This window comes from Mchenga conophoros, linkage group LG19 (assembly GCF_057382185.1).
Source record: "Mchenga conophoros isolate Kocher_MC1m ecotype Shallow Benthic linkage group LG19, M_conophoros_male_GT1.1, whole genome shotgun sequence".
NCBI lineage: Eukaryota > Metazoa > Chordata > Actinopteri > Cichliformes > Cichlidae > Mchenga > Mchenga conophoros.
The window spans coordinates 5,463,720-5,479,004 of record NC_140544.1 but is presented as its reverse complement, the minus strand read 5'-3'; the positions used below and the strand labels follow the sequence as shown (position 1 = coordinate 5,479,004).

Genomic DNA, 15,285 nt, shown 5'->3' with positions numbered 1-15,285 from the left:
CCCGCGTGGCCCTGCTGGGCCAGAAACAGCTGTCGTCTCTTTAACAATCAGGAGGGAATTCACAGCTTTTTGAAAAGCCCAGACAGTGCACCACACAACGTGACACATCCTGATACAAAGCAGCACAGACGGCAGTGGTGCCACAAACGAAATGCAAAAGGAAACTTTTAACGCTGATTAAAAAAATCACACACATTAATATATGAGTGCATTCCTTTGTTTTACAGCTGTGAGGGGTAAAGAGTGATTCTATGACTGTTATCCTACTACTAGAAGTACTTTTGTGGGCTTGAATGGCTTGAAAACCTTACTGATGATCTCATCAGCACAGCAGTGAAACAACAGAAAGTATCTGGTATTAGACAGTGCCAGTTAGACTGCCTGATTGCTGTTGCTTTGGCTACTGTGATTAAGCATGAAGTGTTCAAAAAACCAACTACAGCACTCTGCTTCACTAACAGCAAGTGAAGCTTGAGACGATGGCAGTAAGAAATCTTATTTAACAATGTAAAGTTTTAATTAATTCTCTTGCAGACAACAGTTTAAGTTGTGGGAGTACTCAGCAGCGACCCTTGCAGCTGTGCTCAGAAACTGTTTGGTGGTTTTATGTATTTCACTACTTAAATCGGTCTTCCTGTCACTATAACTATATCGTTACCAATATACATCCTAGTTAGAACGCTTACCTTCTTGAGTTTCTCGACCATTTCCTCGATGTTGAGATCAGAGTTGTGCGCCACCTTGTTCTCCATTTGCGTCAACCACTCACACAGCTCCTTGTTCTTCTCATTGAAGATGATCCAGGCGTTCAGGCGGTCTGCGATCTCCTGTTTACGCAGGGACACCTGAGACACAAAGCGGATTGGGGGACAGAAATTAAATAAGTATCATCACTGTAAGATGCTTAGTGGTACTGTAGCTGTCTAATCTATCTTATCATTATGGATGCAGATGCATTGTAAGCTGATTTGTGTTGTTGTTCACTTTAGCTTGGAATGAATATAGAATTTAACTCAGGCGGACCCTGGTGCTGGTGACTTCATCGTGATTTTTTTCCAAATGATTTACACTCAGACCTTTAAAAACAATAATAATCAGGCACAAATGGTGACATCCTATAAAGTCTGGGTATCCTCCAGATTATCATTAAGCATCAACATATTAAGATAATATGCACACCTGAGAAACACATGCACAGCCTTATCTAAACATGGGAGATGATATAGGATGCTTGACTTTGCCAGCTTTCATCCTAGATGTTTCTTTGGTGTTAAATGTTTATACTTTTCTGTCACAGATGTGTGCCAAGCCAAAACAGGCTAACTGCTCTGTAATAGATTACTCAGACTCACTTGGAGGATAAAGCTCCCTTTTTTTTCACGCCGTGGGCATGAACACTTCGTTTTGTATTTGGAGAAAATCATTCATTCATTCCAAACATACTTACAAGGCCTGTTTAAAAACACACTGACAAAGCTGATAGGGAAATGTTACTGAGAGTATTTTAGGCAATCTTTAGGCAATTTTCACACTTTACCTGTAAATGTGTCTCAGGTAAAATGTTTCACTTTTAATAAACATTCGTGAATGAAGAAGCCTCCACACAGTCAGAAGTGCCCATCCTTGCGATCACCTTCCCCTCCCCCAAATTCATTTTAATGCAAAAGCTCTTCTTCCTGAAACCTCTTAGCTCTTTGCAACATTTCTCTTTCGTCACCATCTGTTCCCCGTTATCACAATGCTCCCTTCACAGCCCCGCCTCCCAGACGTGTTGGTCCTTTTAGTTGCCCCTTAAAGTATTACTGAGATTTACTAACTTAACTCCTCTCTAATGGCTCAGACTTTCAACAGAAACAATAAATGAATGTGGTGAACTCAGAATGCTGATTAAACCATATCACAGCACATACAATGTACTGCAGATGTGAGAGCTGCTGCTAATCAAGTCAGATAACTTTTAGGTGCTCTTTCAAAAAGAAACCCCCCAAAAAACAAACAAATAAAACAACTTTTGACCAAATAAAGAAAATTTAGTTGCTGTATTTAACCCTTGAGCTTCTTGACAGACTATTCCTCACCCTGCAACTTCATCCTGCAATGGTTTGAAGATACTTTGTCCCTTTAAACCATGACAGTTTTTTAGACTGCGGGCCTAAATCCAAACAGTTCTGATGAGTGTTTCTGGTCTCATTATGCTTCATATCAATCTCTGTATCAGCAATGCTTTAAAAAAAATTTCCCGAAGAGATTTGACTGTTTGAGTTTTAGAAAGTAAGAATCAAACGGGGGAAACAGCAATATAAAAAAAATTATTCAGGATACTGGTGAAGCAGCTTTAGCAAGGCAAATGCACCAGGAATAGAACAATCATGAGAATTTTTAAGGATAAGCCTGCTCTGATTCCAGAGTCAGACAGGAGTCATGTTTGAGCCTGCGCACACTAACCTTGAAGCAGAGTTCCTCCCACTGGCAGTGCAGGTGCTCCACCTGCTCCTGCAGCAGCAGGACATCGTCTGCAATGATGTACTGGGACAGATCCGTCTTCATGCTGCTCAGCTCCGTCAGGCTCTCAGCCCAGTCCTCCAGGGAGATCTTGTTCTTCTGCATACCATAACACAGCGATCACCACAACAAACTGTCAGGACTCCCCCCTCCTCGCCCTCTGCACTCACTCTCTCACAGCTAGTCCCTACTGTCCTCTCGCTCTGGACCTCCAGCCCCTTTTTCTTTCTCCCTCTATCTCTATCACCCTTTTCTCTCTATTTCTCCCCGCCCAGCGAGAGAGGATTAAAGGCCACAGGCTGCAAGCTGGGCTGGGGGAGGGGTGACTCTGCAGGGGGAAGGTAGGGGTTGGGGATAAAGGCTTTGGTGGGTCAGAGGGGATGAGCTTTGAGGCAAAACTATTTCAAACTTGACTTTGGTCTCCTGGGTCCAAACAGTCTGAGAACTTGTTGTAGATCCACGTTCTGATGTTTACATGTCAGTATTTTAAACAGATATTTATTAGCCCTTCACCACCTACAGGCTGCTAACACTAACATGCAGAATGTGAATATGAACTTGGAGTACATGCATAAAAACAAAACAACAAAACAACAACAAAAAAACTGCTGAAGAGAAAAGACAATGCATGAAAGAATAATCTGACACATTGAGAATCACATATATTCATTTCTTAGTAAGGACAAGATAGACCTTTGAAAAAACAAAACAGATATAACAAACAGAACAAATATATGTGTTTCTCCAAATGAAAAACCTTTTATCTGATCTTTTATCTTACTGTCAGAGCGGCCTGGCTGTCAGTTATTTTATAAATTATATAATTAACTCTCTGTACTAATTGCAATAAGCTGACAATCAAAACTCACCCCCTTGTTTAGTTTTTAAAAAAAATCCTAGTTCTTGTTAATAGGAACACAAATAAATGTATGTCTCCGTCCAACGATATTCCTTTTTAACAGGACTATACTGTGGTTCAGTCTCAACAGTTAAACAAAAGCACGCCCAGCTCAGAGTTCATTATTAGGCCGAAATTATTTTACTGCTGGAGTTTCCGCTAAAAAAGTGAAGCAAGAAATGCACCTCCTGTGCTTTTGTGATTAGTTATTTGGAGATGTACCTTGTAGAGCTTTGCACTCTCCAGGTCGTCATCACACTCTGGCATGGTCTGGTTCAGCCGGGTCTTCATGTCTTTAAGCTGCAGCATGCTATCTGTTAGCCCAGTCTCGCAGCGCTCCCAGTTCTAACACAATCAAAATGTATTCTTTAAAACACGTTAATCATGCAGATCAATGTGATAGGATCTTACAAAGCTGATTGAACAACAACCCATCACACTCCTTTGTCTTTTACTTCCTAAACATGCTTGCAGTCATTAATCACGACAGATTGGATTAACTTGCCTGCTCTCAGGCCATGAGAATGTGTCAGACGCTATGGGAGACAAGTAGAGGATCTATGTGTCTTTGTCCGGGCTCAATAAACAAAAACTCAACTCATCTTATAGACTTCCACATCATATTTACCCACTGATGATACAAGGCAAAGAAAATGAGACACTGAGAAAGTAGCAGATTTACAAAGCGGCTGAACTACTATACGGCATGTGCTGTAAAAACAACTAAGGGCTAAATCTAAGAGCGATGTTTTCAGTCCACACCGAGGCTGAGGCTGATGTAACTTCCTCAGGGGATTCACTCTCACTCCCTGACACGGCCTTAAATTTCATTGATTCTGTATATCCGGTGTAATCTGACCATCCATTGACTGGAGGGTAAGGGTAGCAAAAAAGACTCATCTACTGTGGTGATAACAATTTAAAAGCCAAATACTCAAATATGATAACATGAAAAGACAAAGCCACAATATGCTCGGCTGAAAACGGTTTACTGCTGTTTTAAACTGGAGCCCATTCAAAACAAAGCATCAATACGTTTTTTTTACCGATTAATTACCGTCCAAAATAAAGGAACCGTTTAGTCTAAAAATCTCAAACGGGACATTTTACTGGAGCTGACACTAACAGTAAAAAACAAGAAGTGGATCACTCTCTGGGCAGTATTTACTTTTATTGGAAAAGTGTTGTGTTTTGTGTGCATTTCCTTTGTTTTAAACTTACTTTAAGATGGTTTTAGTGCAACAAAAACAAGGGCAAAGTTCAGGCTTTCGCTATTTGCCCTGTTGAAACCCATTTTAATATCCTCGACGTAATTTTGAGTTCACTTATTTTTTATTGATGTGAATACAGTGCATGCATAGCAGTCATTTCATTGTCTAGTAAATTCATTAACATTTTTAGTAATCTATATCAAGTGAAAAAAGTTTTTGATCACAATTTTATTTTGTTTTTAAAATATTAAAAACATATTCAGGAACATTGTACAGGTATTCAATTTTTTTATGTATGTAAACAGTTATAACCTGTTACTTTAATGTTATTATTATAATAAAGTAATTTTAGTAATATTTAGTGTCGCTATACATCATTACCTATATGCCTATATATATGTATATATACAGAATGGCAGTAAGAAACATAATTTTAAGAAATAGCTCTATATATGATTATTATCGCTTTGACCTTCTAACTAATCTACCGTTTTGAAGGCGAGGTCAGAGGTCAAATATGACATATTTAAATCTTTGTTCGGTACTTTCAGTATTTTAACAATACTCTGTGTTTTTATTTGACAAACAGGCCAGGATACAAATATATTGACATTACTGTGCTTGCATTTAAGAAGTCACATGAATAAGAAGAAGAGTTCAATATAAATTTAAGTCAAAATACAGAAAATACAAACACACAAGCACAGATACACTGCAAAGTTTTCCTTAGTAGCATAGACTGAGTTTGAACTTGTCTCACTGTGTACCAGCTAAAAAGTTCCTAAAAGTAACCCGTTAAATCAGAACATAATAGTCACAATGATTACCTTGATTATAGCCTCGGTGAGCTCCAGTCTTTTGAACAGCAAACTGTGGAGATTGTCCCACTCCTCCTGCAGTGTCCCCAGATCTGTCTGAAGCTGAGTCTGGGTCTCCTCGTCCCCCATGGAGAACAGCTGACGGCCAACCTCCAGAGTGTTGATGAAACTGCTCTGATACCTCTGGAACAACAGCTCTTTGTGCTGAGGATGACAGTGCAGGAGATAAAACATAGAAAGGAGTGTGGAGGAAAAATGAAGCGAAGGAAGCTACTCAGCAGTGATTCATTGGGGGATGTAGTCAGCCGGGGGCTCTGTGGGGCTTCCATCTTCTTTTTTTTTAAAGGGGCAGCTTACAATAGGTCAAAGTCTTATCTTCATCCACATTCAATTCAAATCTCATCAGTCTTCCTTCATGACAGCCCAAAATAACAAAGATTGGAAACTTTACAATCGTTTCATTTTCCCTTTGCTGTAAACGCAATCAGCACCAATTTTCCCTCAGTGTTCATATCTTTAAGCAGCCGTCTGTGAGTGAGTGGCAAAGATAACGTGAACAAACAATGATTTTCAGCAAGTGTAAAAGACTCCCACAAGGATCAGTCCTCTTAACAGATTGATATTCTTATAATTTCATTCATCAGCTTGCAGTGAGTGTTTAATTCAATCAGTTTTATGGCCCTTTCAAGTGATTTCAAAATCAATTCGAAAACAGATCCCACCTGCAGGTCGTGGAGGGAGCGTCGGAGCTGCTGCAGGCTACAGCAGGTTAGTCCAGCTGAGGGGAGCAGGGTCTGCGTGTCCGCAAGGAACCTCTGGAGCTTTCTCAGGCTGCGGCTGTACAGGTGCCAGTGCTTCACCAACCCCTCCACCAAAGACCGTCGCTGGTCAGCCCGCTGTACTGCTCCCTGCCACTGCTCTCTGAGCTGGGCCAGCTTTAGGATGAAGTCGCTCCTGGATCCATCAAAATATTAAGTTGTACTTAAATTTCAAAATGAAACACTGACTGTCTAAACAAACAGAATGATTCATTGTTTTCTGAGGCCATTTGTACCAATCAAGCTAGATTTTTTTAAAACCAGGATCAGAATTAGAACAGAAACCTATACGAAGCATGGAACCTGGTGGTGATGCTAGTGAACGGTCAGTGAACAGTCAGGTAATCACCAAAGCTTTTAGGATTTCATCTTCATCAATATAACTCTATTAAATTTCATGTCAGTTCATTTCAAAGGTGTCAACATATTTCACACATCCTGGACTCAGATGGGCAGAGGGATGCTGTTTGATCTTCTCACCTGCCCTCCACCTCTCCTTTCTGCAGCAGATGAAGAGCATCAGTGATGACTGAGTGAAGGATCTGGTGACCAATGGAGAGCTCAGCCTGAAAGCGCTGAATCACAGAGACATATGAATGATTAGAAGTGTGTAGTTCAAGCTTAGATGCGTCAGTAAGACTGCTAATCAGGTTTGATACCTTGTGAGTACAGAGCTGCTGTCTGAGGCCGTCGTACGATCCCGCTACGTCTACAGCCAGGCTGTCCTCCATCCTCTGCAGGAACGACATCCAGCTTTCACACTTCTGCTCAAATCTCTGCTGCCTCAGCACTTCCGTCTGCAGCTCACTGTACACAAAACAGAACAGCAGGTGAAAAATGTTCTGCAACATTTTACTTTGTGAAAAGTATATTTTTAACGTTTTTTAACGTCAAAAAGCCCGTAATTCGAAAGTAAAGTTTGAAAAAAAACTGCCTCCTACAGATTTGAGCGGATTTATAAAAACAGTTGTCTGCAAAAGTTCTGTGAAATGCCCTTTGAGGCAAGGCTGCCAAACAAATGTATCCATTTAGTGATCAACCCTAATTTGTGTTCGGTTCATTCACTGCCTTTTACACAATTACGTTTGATTGTTTTCTCTCTTTTTTAAAACTGCGAACTAAATATCTTTTTGTTTTTTATTTACTTAAAACAGGGGAAATTTACTGGAAGACAGGAAAACTGTGATGGCTGCTCAGGTATTAGTTCCCTACTCCTCGTGTTTCCTCACTGACCTGCAGGCCTCTTCAGCTCTGGCGGAGGCATCGGCCCAGCGGCGGTTGAGGAATTGCAGGCGGTGTGCCGCAGCGTCCTCTAGCGTCAGACTGCAGCTCCGCTCGTTGAGCACATCGAGGTCAGCAGACAGGCCGCTCAGCTCCATGAGGCCAGACTGGAAACATATGGTGGCGTCAGAGACTCAGGAGGGATCACAACAGTCTGGACTACCTCACGCACGGCATCACAGCTCAGGACGGTCTAAGATTACACGCTGCAGTCATGCTCTGTGTTCCTCTGTCCTCATTTATTTACCGCCACAGGGCGGCTTCCTGCTTCTTCATATTCTCTCACTGTTGTATAACATCTGCTCCTGTACATTAACTTTCCATTCAGAGGTATAAAGTCAGGCAGAGACAAAGCATACTTTTACACCCTTACACTACTAAATATTTGACACTCATATTTCTGCTTAAGTCTTAACATTTAAGAGTTACAGCTGTCAAAATCTTCTCTTTGTGTAAACAATGTCACCCAAACGTTTTCAGCACTACATAGTTGTTCAGCACTGTAAATGCACCTACAGCTCAACTGGACTGTACGAGCTCATTTTCTTTTTACAGCTTTTAAATAAATAATTTTTCACTACATACAAGACTCAAGAAAATGAAGCTGGACTCTCTTTAAGAAAACACACATTTCTATTGTAGCATAAAAGTCTCTTAATGAACAATTTACTTTGGGGAAAACAACAGAGAGCTAAACACGCAGCACAGCAGTCATTCATAAAATCTTCACGCTGTCTCACCTGGTCTGCCTTCAGAGCTGGATCCTCCAGGCGCTGCTGCCAGACCTCCAGATTCCTCTCCAGTGACTCCATCTCATTTTCAAACTCCTGCACCTGCTTAAGCTCCTCCTACACACAAACATGGCACATGGCCATATGTGTCTTAATTTATAGGTCACTGTGACGCTTTCTGGAGTCAGGTGTCAGGTGAGGAATAGCAGTGGCAGCAACAAAACAAGCAACGGTTTGTAGTAAAATACTTTGTGCACATTGAACGATTGGCAGTGTTTTCATTCAAAGATTCCTGCAGGTTTACCCAAATAACCAGGCTCACTGGTTTAACCTTAAACAAAAGTTTGTACTTGATATGTGATCGGTTCAGTGTAAGCAGTTTTTAAGTGAAAATGAATAATAAGCAATAAATCCAGTCTGACTTCACCAAATCCCACAGACTCTTTCATTCATGAGGTTTTACCTGCAGGTGACCCAGGTTCCTAGACAGCTGCTGTCTGAGCTGCAGGACACCACGTGGCAACAAGCGGCACTCTGATTGGACCAGACTGGCGGCTGAAGGTTCCAGGTGGCTAATCAAGTCCTTGGAGGCTTTCAGCACCACCTCCAGGTCAGACTGCAAGGTGTCTGTCCTCTGCAAGAAAATCTGAAGCAAAGGGGGAGGCAAATGATTGGAGAGTTTCTATTATTATTATTATTTTTATTATGTTTGGTGTCAGATGGTGAATTTTTAAATGCCTGTTACAAACTGCTGGACCCTGATATGAAATAAGACATTCTTTTAATTGATTATCTCACCTGAACATTTTCTATCTTGACAGTGAACAGCTTCACTGTGTTGTCCTGTCCAGGTGTGCTGCTCAGCACAGATGTGGCATCACTCTGTAGTGCCTGCAGTCGCTCTGCCAGAGACCCAGCACACTTATCATAAACCTGCCACACAGTCAGGACCTTCTGACATCTCTGGAGCTGCTGGCCCAGAGCTCCAGTCACTATAGTCCAACTGGAAAAAACAAAACAAAAAACAACAACAAAAGATCATATTTTTCCACAGAGTTTCCACATGTGGATGTGCCTGTGTGCAGGTGTATGTGCATGCGTGTTTGTCTCACCTGTCTCTCTGCCTGTCCAGACATTTGCTGATGATGGCAGCAGCAGCAGGACTGATGTTATCTCTGAGAGAGAGGATGTTCTGACCAAGTTTGTCCCACTCTACCTCTGAGGCTTCTGTCTCCTGTTGAAGAAGCTGCATCCAATACAACAAAACAGCCATCAGTCAAAAACAAAATCCAAACATATCCAACTCAGGGTCATAGGAGCTTATCCCAGCTGCCATGGGGCAAGAGCCAGGGTATACTCTGGGCAGGTTGCCAATCTCTTACAGGGCCAACACAGCACCTATGGGCAATTTGGAATCACTAGTTAACCCAACCCCACTAATTGCATGTCTTTGGACTGTGGGAGGCAGCTAGAGTACCCGGAGAGAAACCACGCAAACACAGGGAGAACATGCAAACTCCACACTGGTGGATGTTGGATTAGAATCCAGGACCCAGTGCTAACCACTGTCTTAATAAGCAATATGTTTTGAGTGTCCAGAAGCTCACAGTTCCAGTGACCAAATTCTCCTTATTAAACATATCTACTGCAGACAAAGAATCCAGAAAAAGTGGTGAGTTTAAACATCTACAAGTGATCGAGCTAGTATGGGTAAAATACCTGCAGCTTTTCATGGAGATCTGTGAGTGCCTGCAGGGAGAGCCGGGGGCCGCTGTAATACTTCAGAGTCTGAGATGCTCTCACTGTTTTCAGCACCATGTGACTCAGCTTCTCCTCCATGTTGCTCCATAACAGCTGAGCCTGAGTTAGCCTCTGTTTTACTGAGTCGTTCTGTAAAAGATAAGATAATCTAAAGACACCCAGGAGCAGACAAATACCTGACCTAAAACTTTTAAGTCAGAGGCATTTATCCTCTGAACTGTCCTTGTGTTACTTACCCTCTGTGTGAGAGCTGTGCAGGTCTCGATGGATTTATCGATTTGACAGATAAAATTGCAGCTCCTGTTTTCTTGTCTGCCACAAACTTTGTCTATCAGCTCCTGAAGAGCTGCAGACTTCTGCATAATCTTCTCCTCAAGATCCTGAGATAAAAGCAGAATTTAAAACCTGTGTTGATTTACTTCCCTTGTGTGGACGTGTATCTCTGAGTATTTCTTTGCAAATGACTTGACGTGAAAATTGCTCATCACGGCTGAAACATCAAATCTGAAATGTTGAAATGATGACAGACACGCTGACTGTTCACGCAGATGTTAGAACACAGACCTGGCAGACGCTGATGCTCCTCTGTAGCTCCGTCTGGCTGCTGGGTGTCTGAGCCGAGTCCATCCAGAGGTTTTGAACCGCGATCCAGCTGTTGATCCGCTGCAGTCGGGCATCCCACTCTACTCTGTTCCTCAACTCCTGTTCAACCTCCTGAATCTGAACACCGCACACGTTGTCAACAAATTACAAACATCTCCTCTAATGATCAACAGTGTGTGATGTAGGAAGGTTTATAGGCAGGACCTTTCAAACTTACCTTAGAGTTGATTTTTTCCTGCAAGCTGAGCCACTGATGGTTGAGGCGACCCTGTTCATCTGCATACTGGTTTTGTTCGTAGCGCAACCTGTGGTCCTTCTCATTACTATTTGACTGTAATGGCTGGTTCACGTAGTCCACTGTAATCTGATGTGCACACATCTCTGTCTGAGACTCCTGAGAAATATGCCATGGATAAATACACAAGTAAACCAACAAACGTCTCTTGATCAGATCAGATCAGCGCTAATAATACTCCACTATCCCACTGAAACAGCATAATTAATACAAACATGTAAGCCCGCACCACAACCACCACCATCCATTCTACCTTGAAGTATTTCAGGAACTGGGCGAGATCATTGTTGGTGCAGGAGTTTTTGTTGATTTTGTTGCAGTACTCCTCCAACTGACACTCAGCTGCTCCGAGCCAGGCCTGCAACTCCAGCAGCGCCCCCTGCTGTGTCTGCACCTCTAACCATCGCTGCAATGAAGTCCAAAAAATAAATTAATTTAAAAAAACCATTGCATACTGTTGTCATTGTTTAATGGCCTTTAATCAATTGTTTTCATTTATAAGCTTTCAGTTAATCCACAATGGTGCTATTAGCAAAGACAGTCCAGGTTTAAAAGGAAGTGAGTGAAAATCTTGAAGTAGGGGGGACAGAAGACTTACAAATGACAGGAGCTGACCACAAAGTGAACAGAGGCAGAGGAAATGAGGATTTCAGAAAGAGAACAAGGAAGGGGGTAGAGCTGAGACGAGTGGAGGTGGGAGGTGGGAAAGTAAAGAAGAAAAAGAGTGGATGAACGAGACTGAAAGAGGAGAGAGGAGCAAAAGACAGACAAGCAGAAAAGAAAAAAAAACGTCAGACACAGAGAGGTTCATAGGTGGTTTCACACCAAAAAGAGAAGAGAGGTGAGAAGAGCCCTCAAGATGGATGATTATAATTGGTGGCAGCAAAACTGCACCAAACTTTGTCGAGCTAAAGCCAGAAAGGTTCTGTGAAAGTATAACTTCTGACATTTAAATACATCCACAGATAAGAGGGTGTCTGGCACATAGTTTGTGTATTACAATATTCAGCATTTAAGAAACTCCATCGCTCCAACACCCTTCAGGGAGATCTGGGGTCAGATGTACTAATGTATTGGACCACGTTGCACTGTCTGCATTTATAAAGAGAGCACAGTTACAAGACTGCATATAAGAGGTGACCGATCCTGTTGGATGTGTATTTCTAGGAGTTTCTACGGTGGCTCTGAGAGGTCAAATGCACTGCAATGTAAGAAAAGAACCGCAAATAGAACAAAAATGTTGCAAAAACACTGAAAATAAAACTGAAAACAATTAAAGTAGAAAAAACGAAATCTCACAAAACTCAATGCAGGTGTTTTTGAGGAGACATTAATGAAAGTGCTACAGTAGTCACCAAAAACTGCACAATGACCAGTGTTGGTCAAGTTACTTGAAAAAAGTAATCAGTAACTAATTACTGATTACTTCCCAAAAAGGTAATCCCGTTACTTTACTGATTACTTATTTTCAAAAGTAATTAATTACTTAGTTACTTAGTTACTTTTTAAAAACACGATTTATAACCTGAATAGGTGATAAAGAAATAGATCTTTCAGCCCAATTCTACTTTTTCTACATAATCCATCATACAAAATGTAATCAAATGGAAAAGTCTCTTTTTAACTTGTTTTATTAGTTTTAGTTTTTTAACTTTATGCATCAAGCAAAAATGTAATTATATGCAACATTCTCTGACTGGAAGAAATTTGTTTAATACTTAAACCTATTTTCTGCACATTCCAGCACATAAAATAAAATATTTTTTGGGTTTTCCACTCACTCTTTCAAATAGATGCAAGTAAAACACAGCAGAAAATAAATAACATCAAAGACTAGCGGTCCTTTTGCTCTATTTTCACCTGTAAAGCAGGAGTGGGGTAGGCGGAGGTTTACCCTGGTGCAGGTGTGCCGCTGCGGTCAGTGGAAGAATCCGCGAGTTTCTCTGTGAGTTTCCCATTACGTCCTTGCGCACTCGGTGCTTGCTTGGAAGTTTAGGGGGTTTTTTTCGCTGTAAAAAGAAGTTTTCTTCCCACGCACAGCGGACACTAATGTTTTTGTCACTTTTTATGGAATCAAACTCAAAGTAAGGTCAGTACTTCCACGCTTTAAACGCTGCACGCTCATACTCTCTCCTGCACTTGATATATTATCCACTGTTGATCTGCACACAGCTGTTGTCACAAACGTCGCACTTGCTTACATCACTGTCATGAGACATTCTCGCAAAAAAATCACGGTTTTAGTAACGCAGTTACGCAGCGTTCCTACGGGAAAGTAACGGTAATCTATTTACCGATTTTGCAATAGTAATCCCTTACTTTACTCGTTACTTGAAAAAAGTAATCAGATTACAGTAACGCGTTACTGCCCATCTCTGACTATGACACACTTTAAAGAAGTGAACGGTTCACCAGTGTTGTGAGGGATAAAAATATGCAGGTAATGTGTATATTAATCACATGATTCATGTAAGAATGTAATTGCATACTTGTCACATTCGCAACTGTTTCCTCATGTTGTTTTATCCCCCAAAACCCTTTTTTGTGTTTTGTGAGTTTTGTTTTTTGGTCAGCTTTTGTAGCATCTTTTTCCTGTTATGTTTTATTGAACTTCCATTCTGTTTTGTGTGCTTTTTCTATTTACAGTTTTTTTCTTGCGTTACAGTGTGCTTGACCTTTCAGAGCCACCGTTATTTCTGTTCTTGAGATCCAAAATACAAGAAGGAGAATATTTAATTGAAGTGCATTACTGCTATATGTGGCAAATTAAAAAAACCCAAAAACATGTAGAATATAGCATGCTGAATATTTTTTATTGGAGTTCTATATTGAAATGAACTGCCTGTGTTCAGAAAACAGCGCAACTTTTGTAAAATGCTGAATAGTTTAACTTAGAGAAGTCACAGTCTACATGGGGGGGAGATCCTCACCTTGTGCAGAGTTTGTTGAATAACAGGCACATCAACGAGAAGACTGGACCAGTCCAACTCTATCTGTCTGAGCTGAGTGTTGATGGAGCACATATCTATGTCAGAAGTCTTGGGCAGAGGAGTCCCTTTATCCTCAGGATCTCTTTCTGAGTGTGCTTCCCTCAGCTGCAGCAGCTGGGACGAAGAACCGGTCACTGCCACCTTTACTTCAGATTTGGCCTCCAACTCTTTGGTCAAAGCCTGCATTAAAAATCTTACGTTAGTCTGTTCTCCATAAGTGCATTGTGGTCTCTGGAAGAGCTGCTAATGAGCAAAAGTTGGTCAAAGTGCTAGAACTAAAATATTAAAAAAAAAACTAAAAAACAATGGTTTCAACTCTTACTCACCACAGACTGGAGGTAGAGCTCACGCCTCTGTTCAACATCCATCTCCTCACTGGATGAGACAGTGAGCTCACTCCATCTATCGATCCGTTGTCTAGCCTCATTCATCCACTGAGACAGCGCGGCAGAGCTGTGACGAAACCTGATTTTTGGGCAAAAGTTGCACATTTAAAAACAAGTTGACACAACATCATACCAAAAGATCTTTTACTATCTAATATTGGGGTTTTCATTGCATGCAACCCTATTTTAAATTTAAATTTAGATTGACAATTTTATTATTATTTCATCTCAATATAAACCACACTAAACATTTCTAAAATATGATATGAGCTTAAACTAAACTACACGCAGTCTAGTCTAAGTTCAGGACAAGTTCCAACTTTCTATGTCAGACGGCCCGGACTTTCATGCTTTTCATCAGTCACCTGCTCTTCAGTTTCCTTCCTTTGTCAAAGTTGGTGCGTTCATGCTCCAGCCTCTTGTGCAAAGATCTCCAGCGAGCCTCCAGTTTACAGACAGACACACCCACTCCACTAAAACCCGCTCTCTGCAGTCGCCGGCCTCCCTCCAGCATCTGACTGACCCGCGCTTCATTCTCCTCCAAAATGCGATGCAGCTCCTGCAGTCAGACAAGGAGAACTTGCATATCACTGCACAGACCCATGAAATGAATTCATACATACATGCGTGAATATTCACTCAACTCAACACAAAGGCTAATGCTCAGAGCGATACAAAAATCTTTGTGAGAAGTCACCTTTTGTCTGCTGGCTACAGTCACAGAAGGGCATTAGAGATTTCAGACTCATCATCTTATCACAATTAAAATAAATCAGGTTTGCTAACTCTCATGCAACTGGTATGTAAGACTAAGGGTGAAGGTTTGTGCTACTTTTCAATTTCACTTTCATCTAAGATAATAACCCTGATAGTGAACAAAGGACAACTTTAAAGCCAAACAAGTTTCATAAAGACAGACCTCAAAAGAGAGTTTGCAACAAGTTATGAATGAGACTCACTACTGAATACATGCTGACATTCGATGTTAAAC

The 15,285-nt window shown here is 41.2% G+C and overlaps 1 protein-coding gene across 7 annotated transcripts in view; it reads right to left on the bottom strand.

The window, feature by feature from the left end:
- Nucleotides 1-15,285, bottom strand: part of syne2b (spectrin repeat containing, nuclear envelope 2b) — an 80,692-nt gene that overhangs the window by 27,890 nt on the left and 37,517 nt on the right. For all 7 annotated transcript variants that reach the window (XM_085258089.1, XM_085258088.1, XM_085258091.1 and 4 more), the window contains 20 exons: nucleotides 14,660-14,853; nucleotides 14,235-14,373; nucleotides 13,849-14,088; nucleotides 11,172-11,324; nucleotides 10,841-11,017; nucleotides 10,585-10,740; nucleotides 10,257-10,400; nucleotides 9,979-10,149; nucleotides 9,372-9,505; nucleotides 9,058-9,262; nucleotides 8,723-8,905; nucleotides 8,269-8,376; nucleotides 7,481-7,635; nucleotides 6,907-7,054; nucleotides 6,728-6,822; nucleotides 6,152-6,383; nucleotides 5,439-5,633; nucleotides 3,623-3,745; nucleotides 2,446-2,601; nucleotides 687-845 (listed from right to left, as the gene is read on the bottom strand). In XM_085258089.1, the coding sequence (XP_085114215.1) occupies nucleotides 687-845; nucleotides 2,446-2,601; nucleotides 3,623-3,745; nucleotides 5,439-5,633; nucleotides 6,152-6,383; nucleotides 6,728-6,822; nucleotides 6,907-7,054; nucleotides 7,481-7,635; nucleotides 8,269-8,376; nucleotides 8,723-8,905; nucleotides 9,058-9,262; nucleotides 9,372-9,505; nucleotides 9,979-10,149; nucleotides 10,257-10,400; nucleotides 10,585-10,740; nucleotides 10,841-11,017; nucleotides 11,172-11,324; nucleotides 13,849-14,088; nucleotides 14,235-14,373; nucleotides 14,660-14,853 (3,267 nt within the window). The remainder of the gene's footprint in view (nucleotides 1-686; nucleotides 846-2,445; nucleotides 2,602-3,622; nucleotides 3,746-5,438; nucleotides 5,634-6,151; nucleotides 6,384-6,727; nucleotides 6,823-6,906; nucleotides 7,055-7,480; nucleotides 7,636-8,268; nucleotides 8,377-8,722; nucleotides 8,906-9,057; nucleotides 9,263-9,371; nucleotides 9,506-9,978; nucleotides 10,150-10,256; nucleotides 10,401-10,584; nucleotides 10,741-10,840; nucleotides 11,018-11,171; nucleotides 11,325-13,848; nucleotides 14,089-14,234; nucleotides 14,374-14,659; nucleotides 14,854-15,285) is intronic.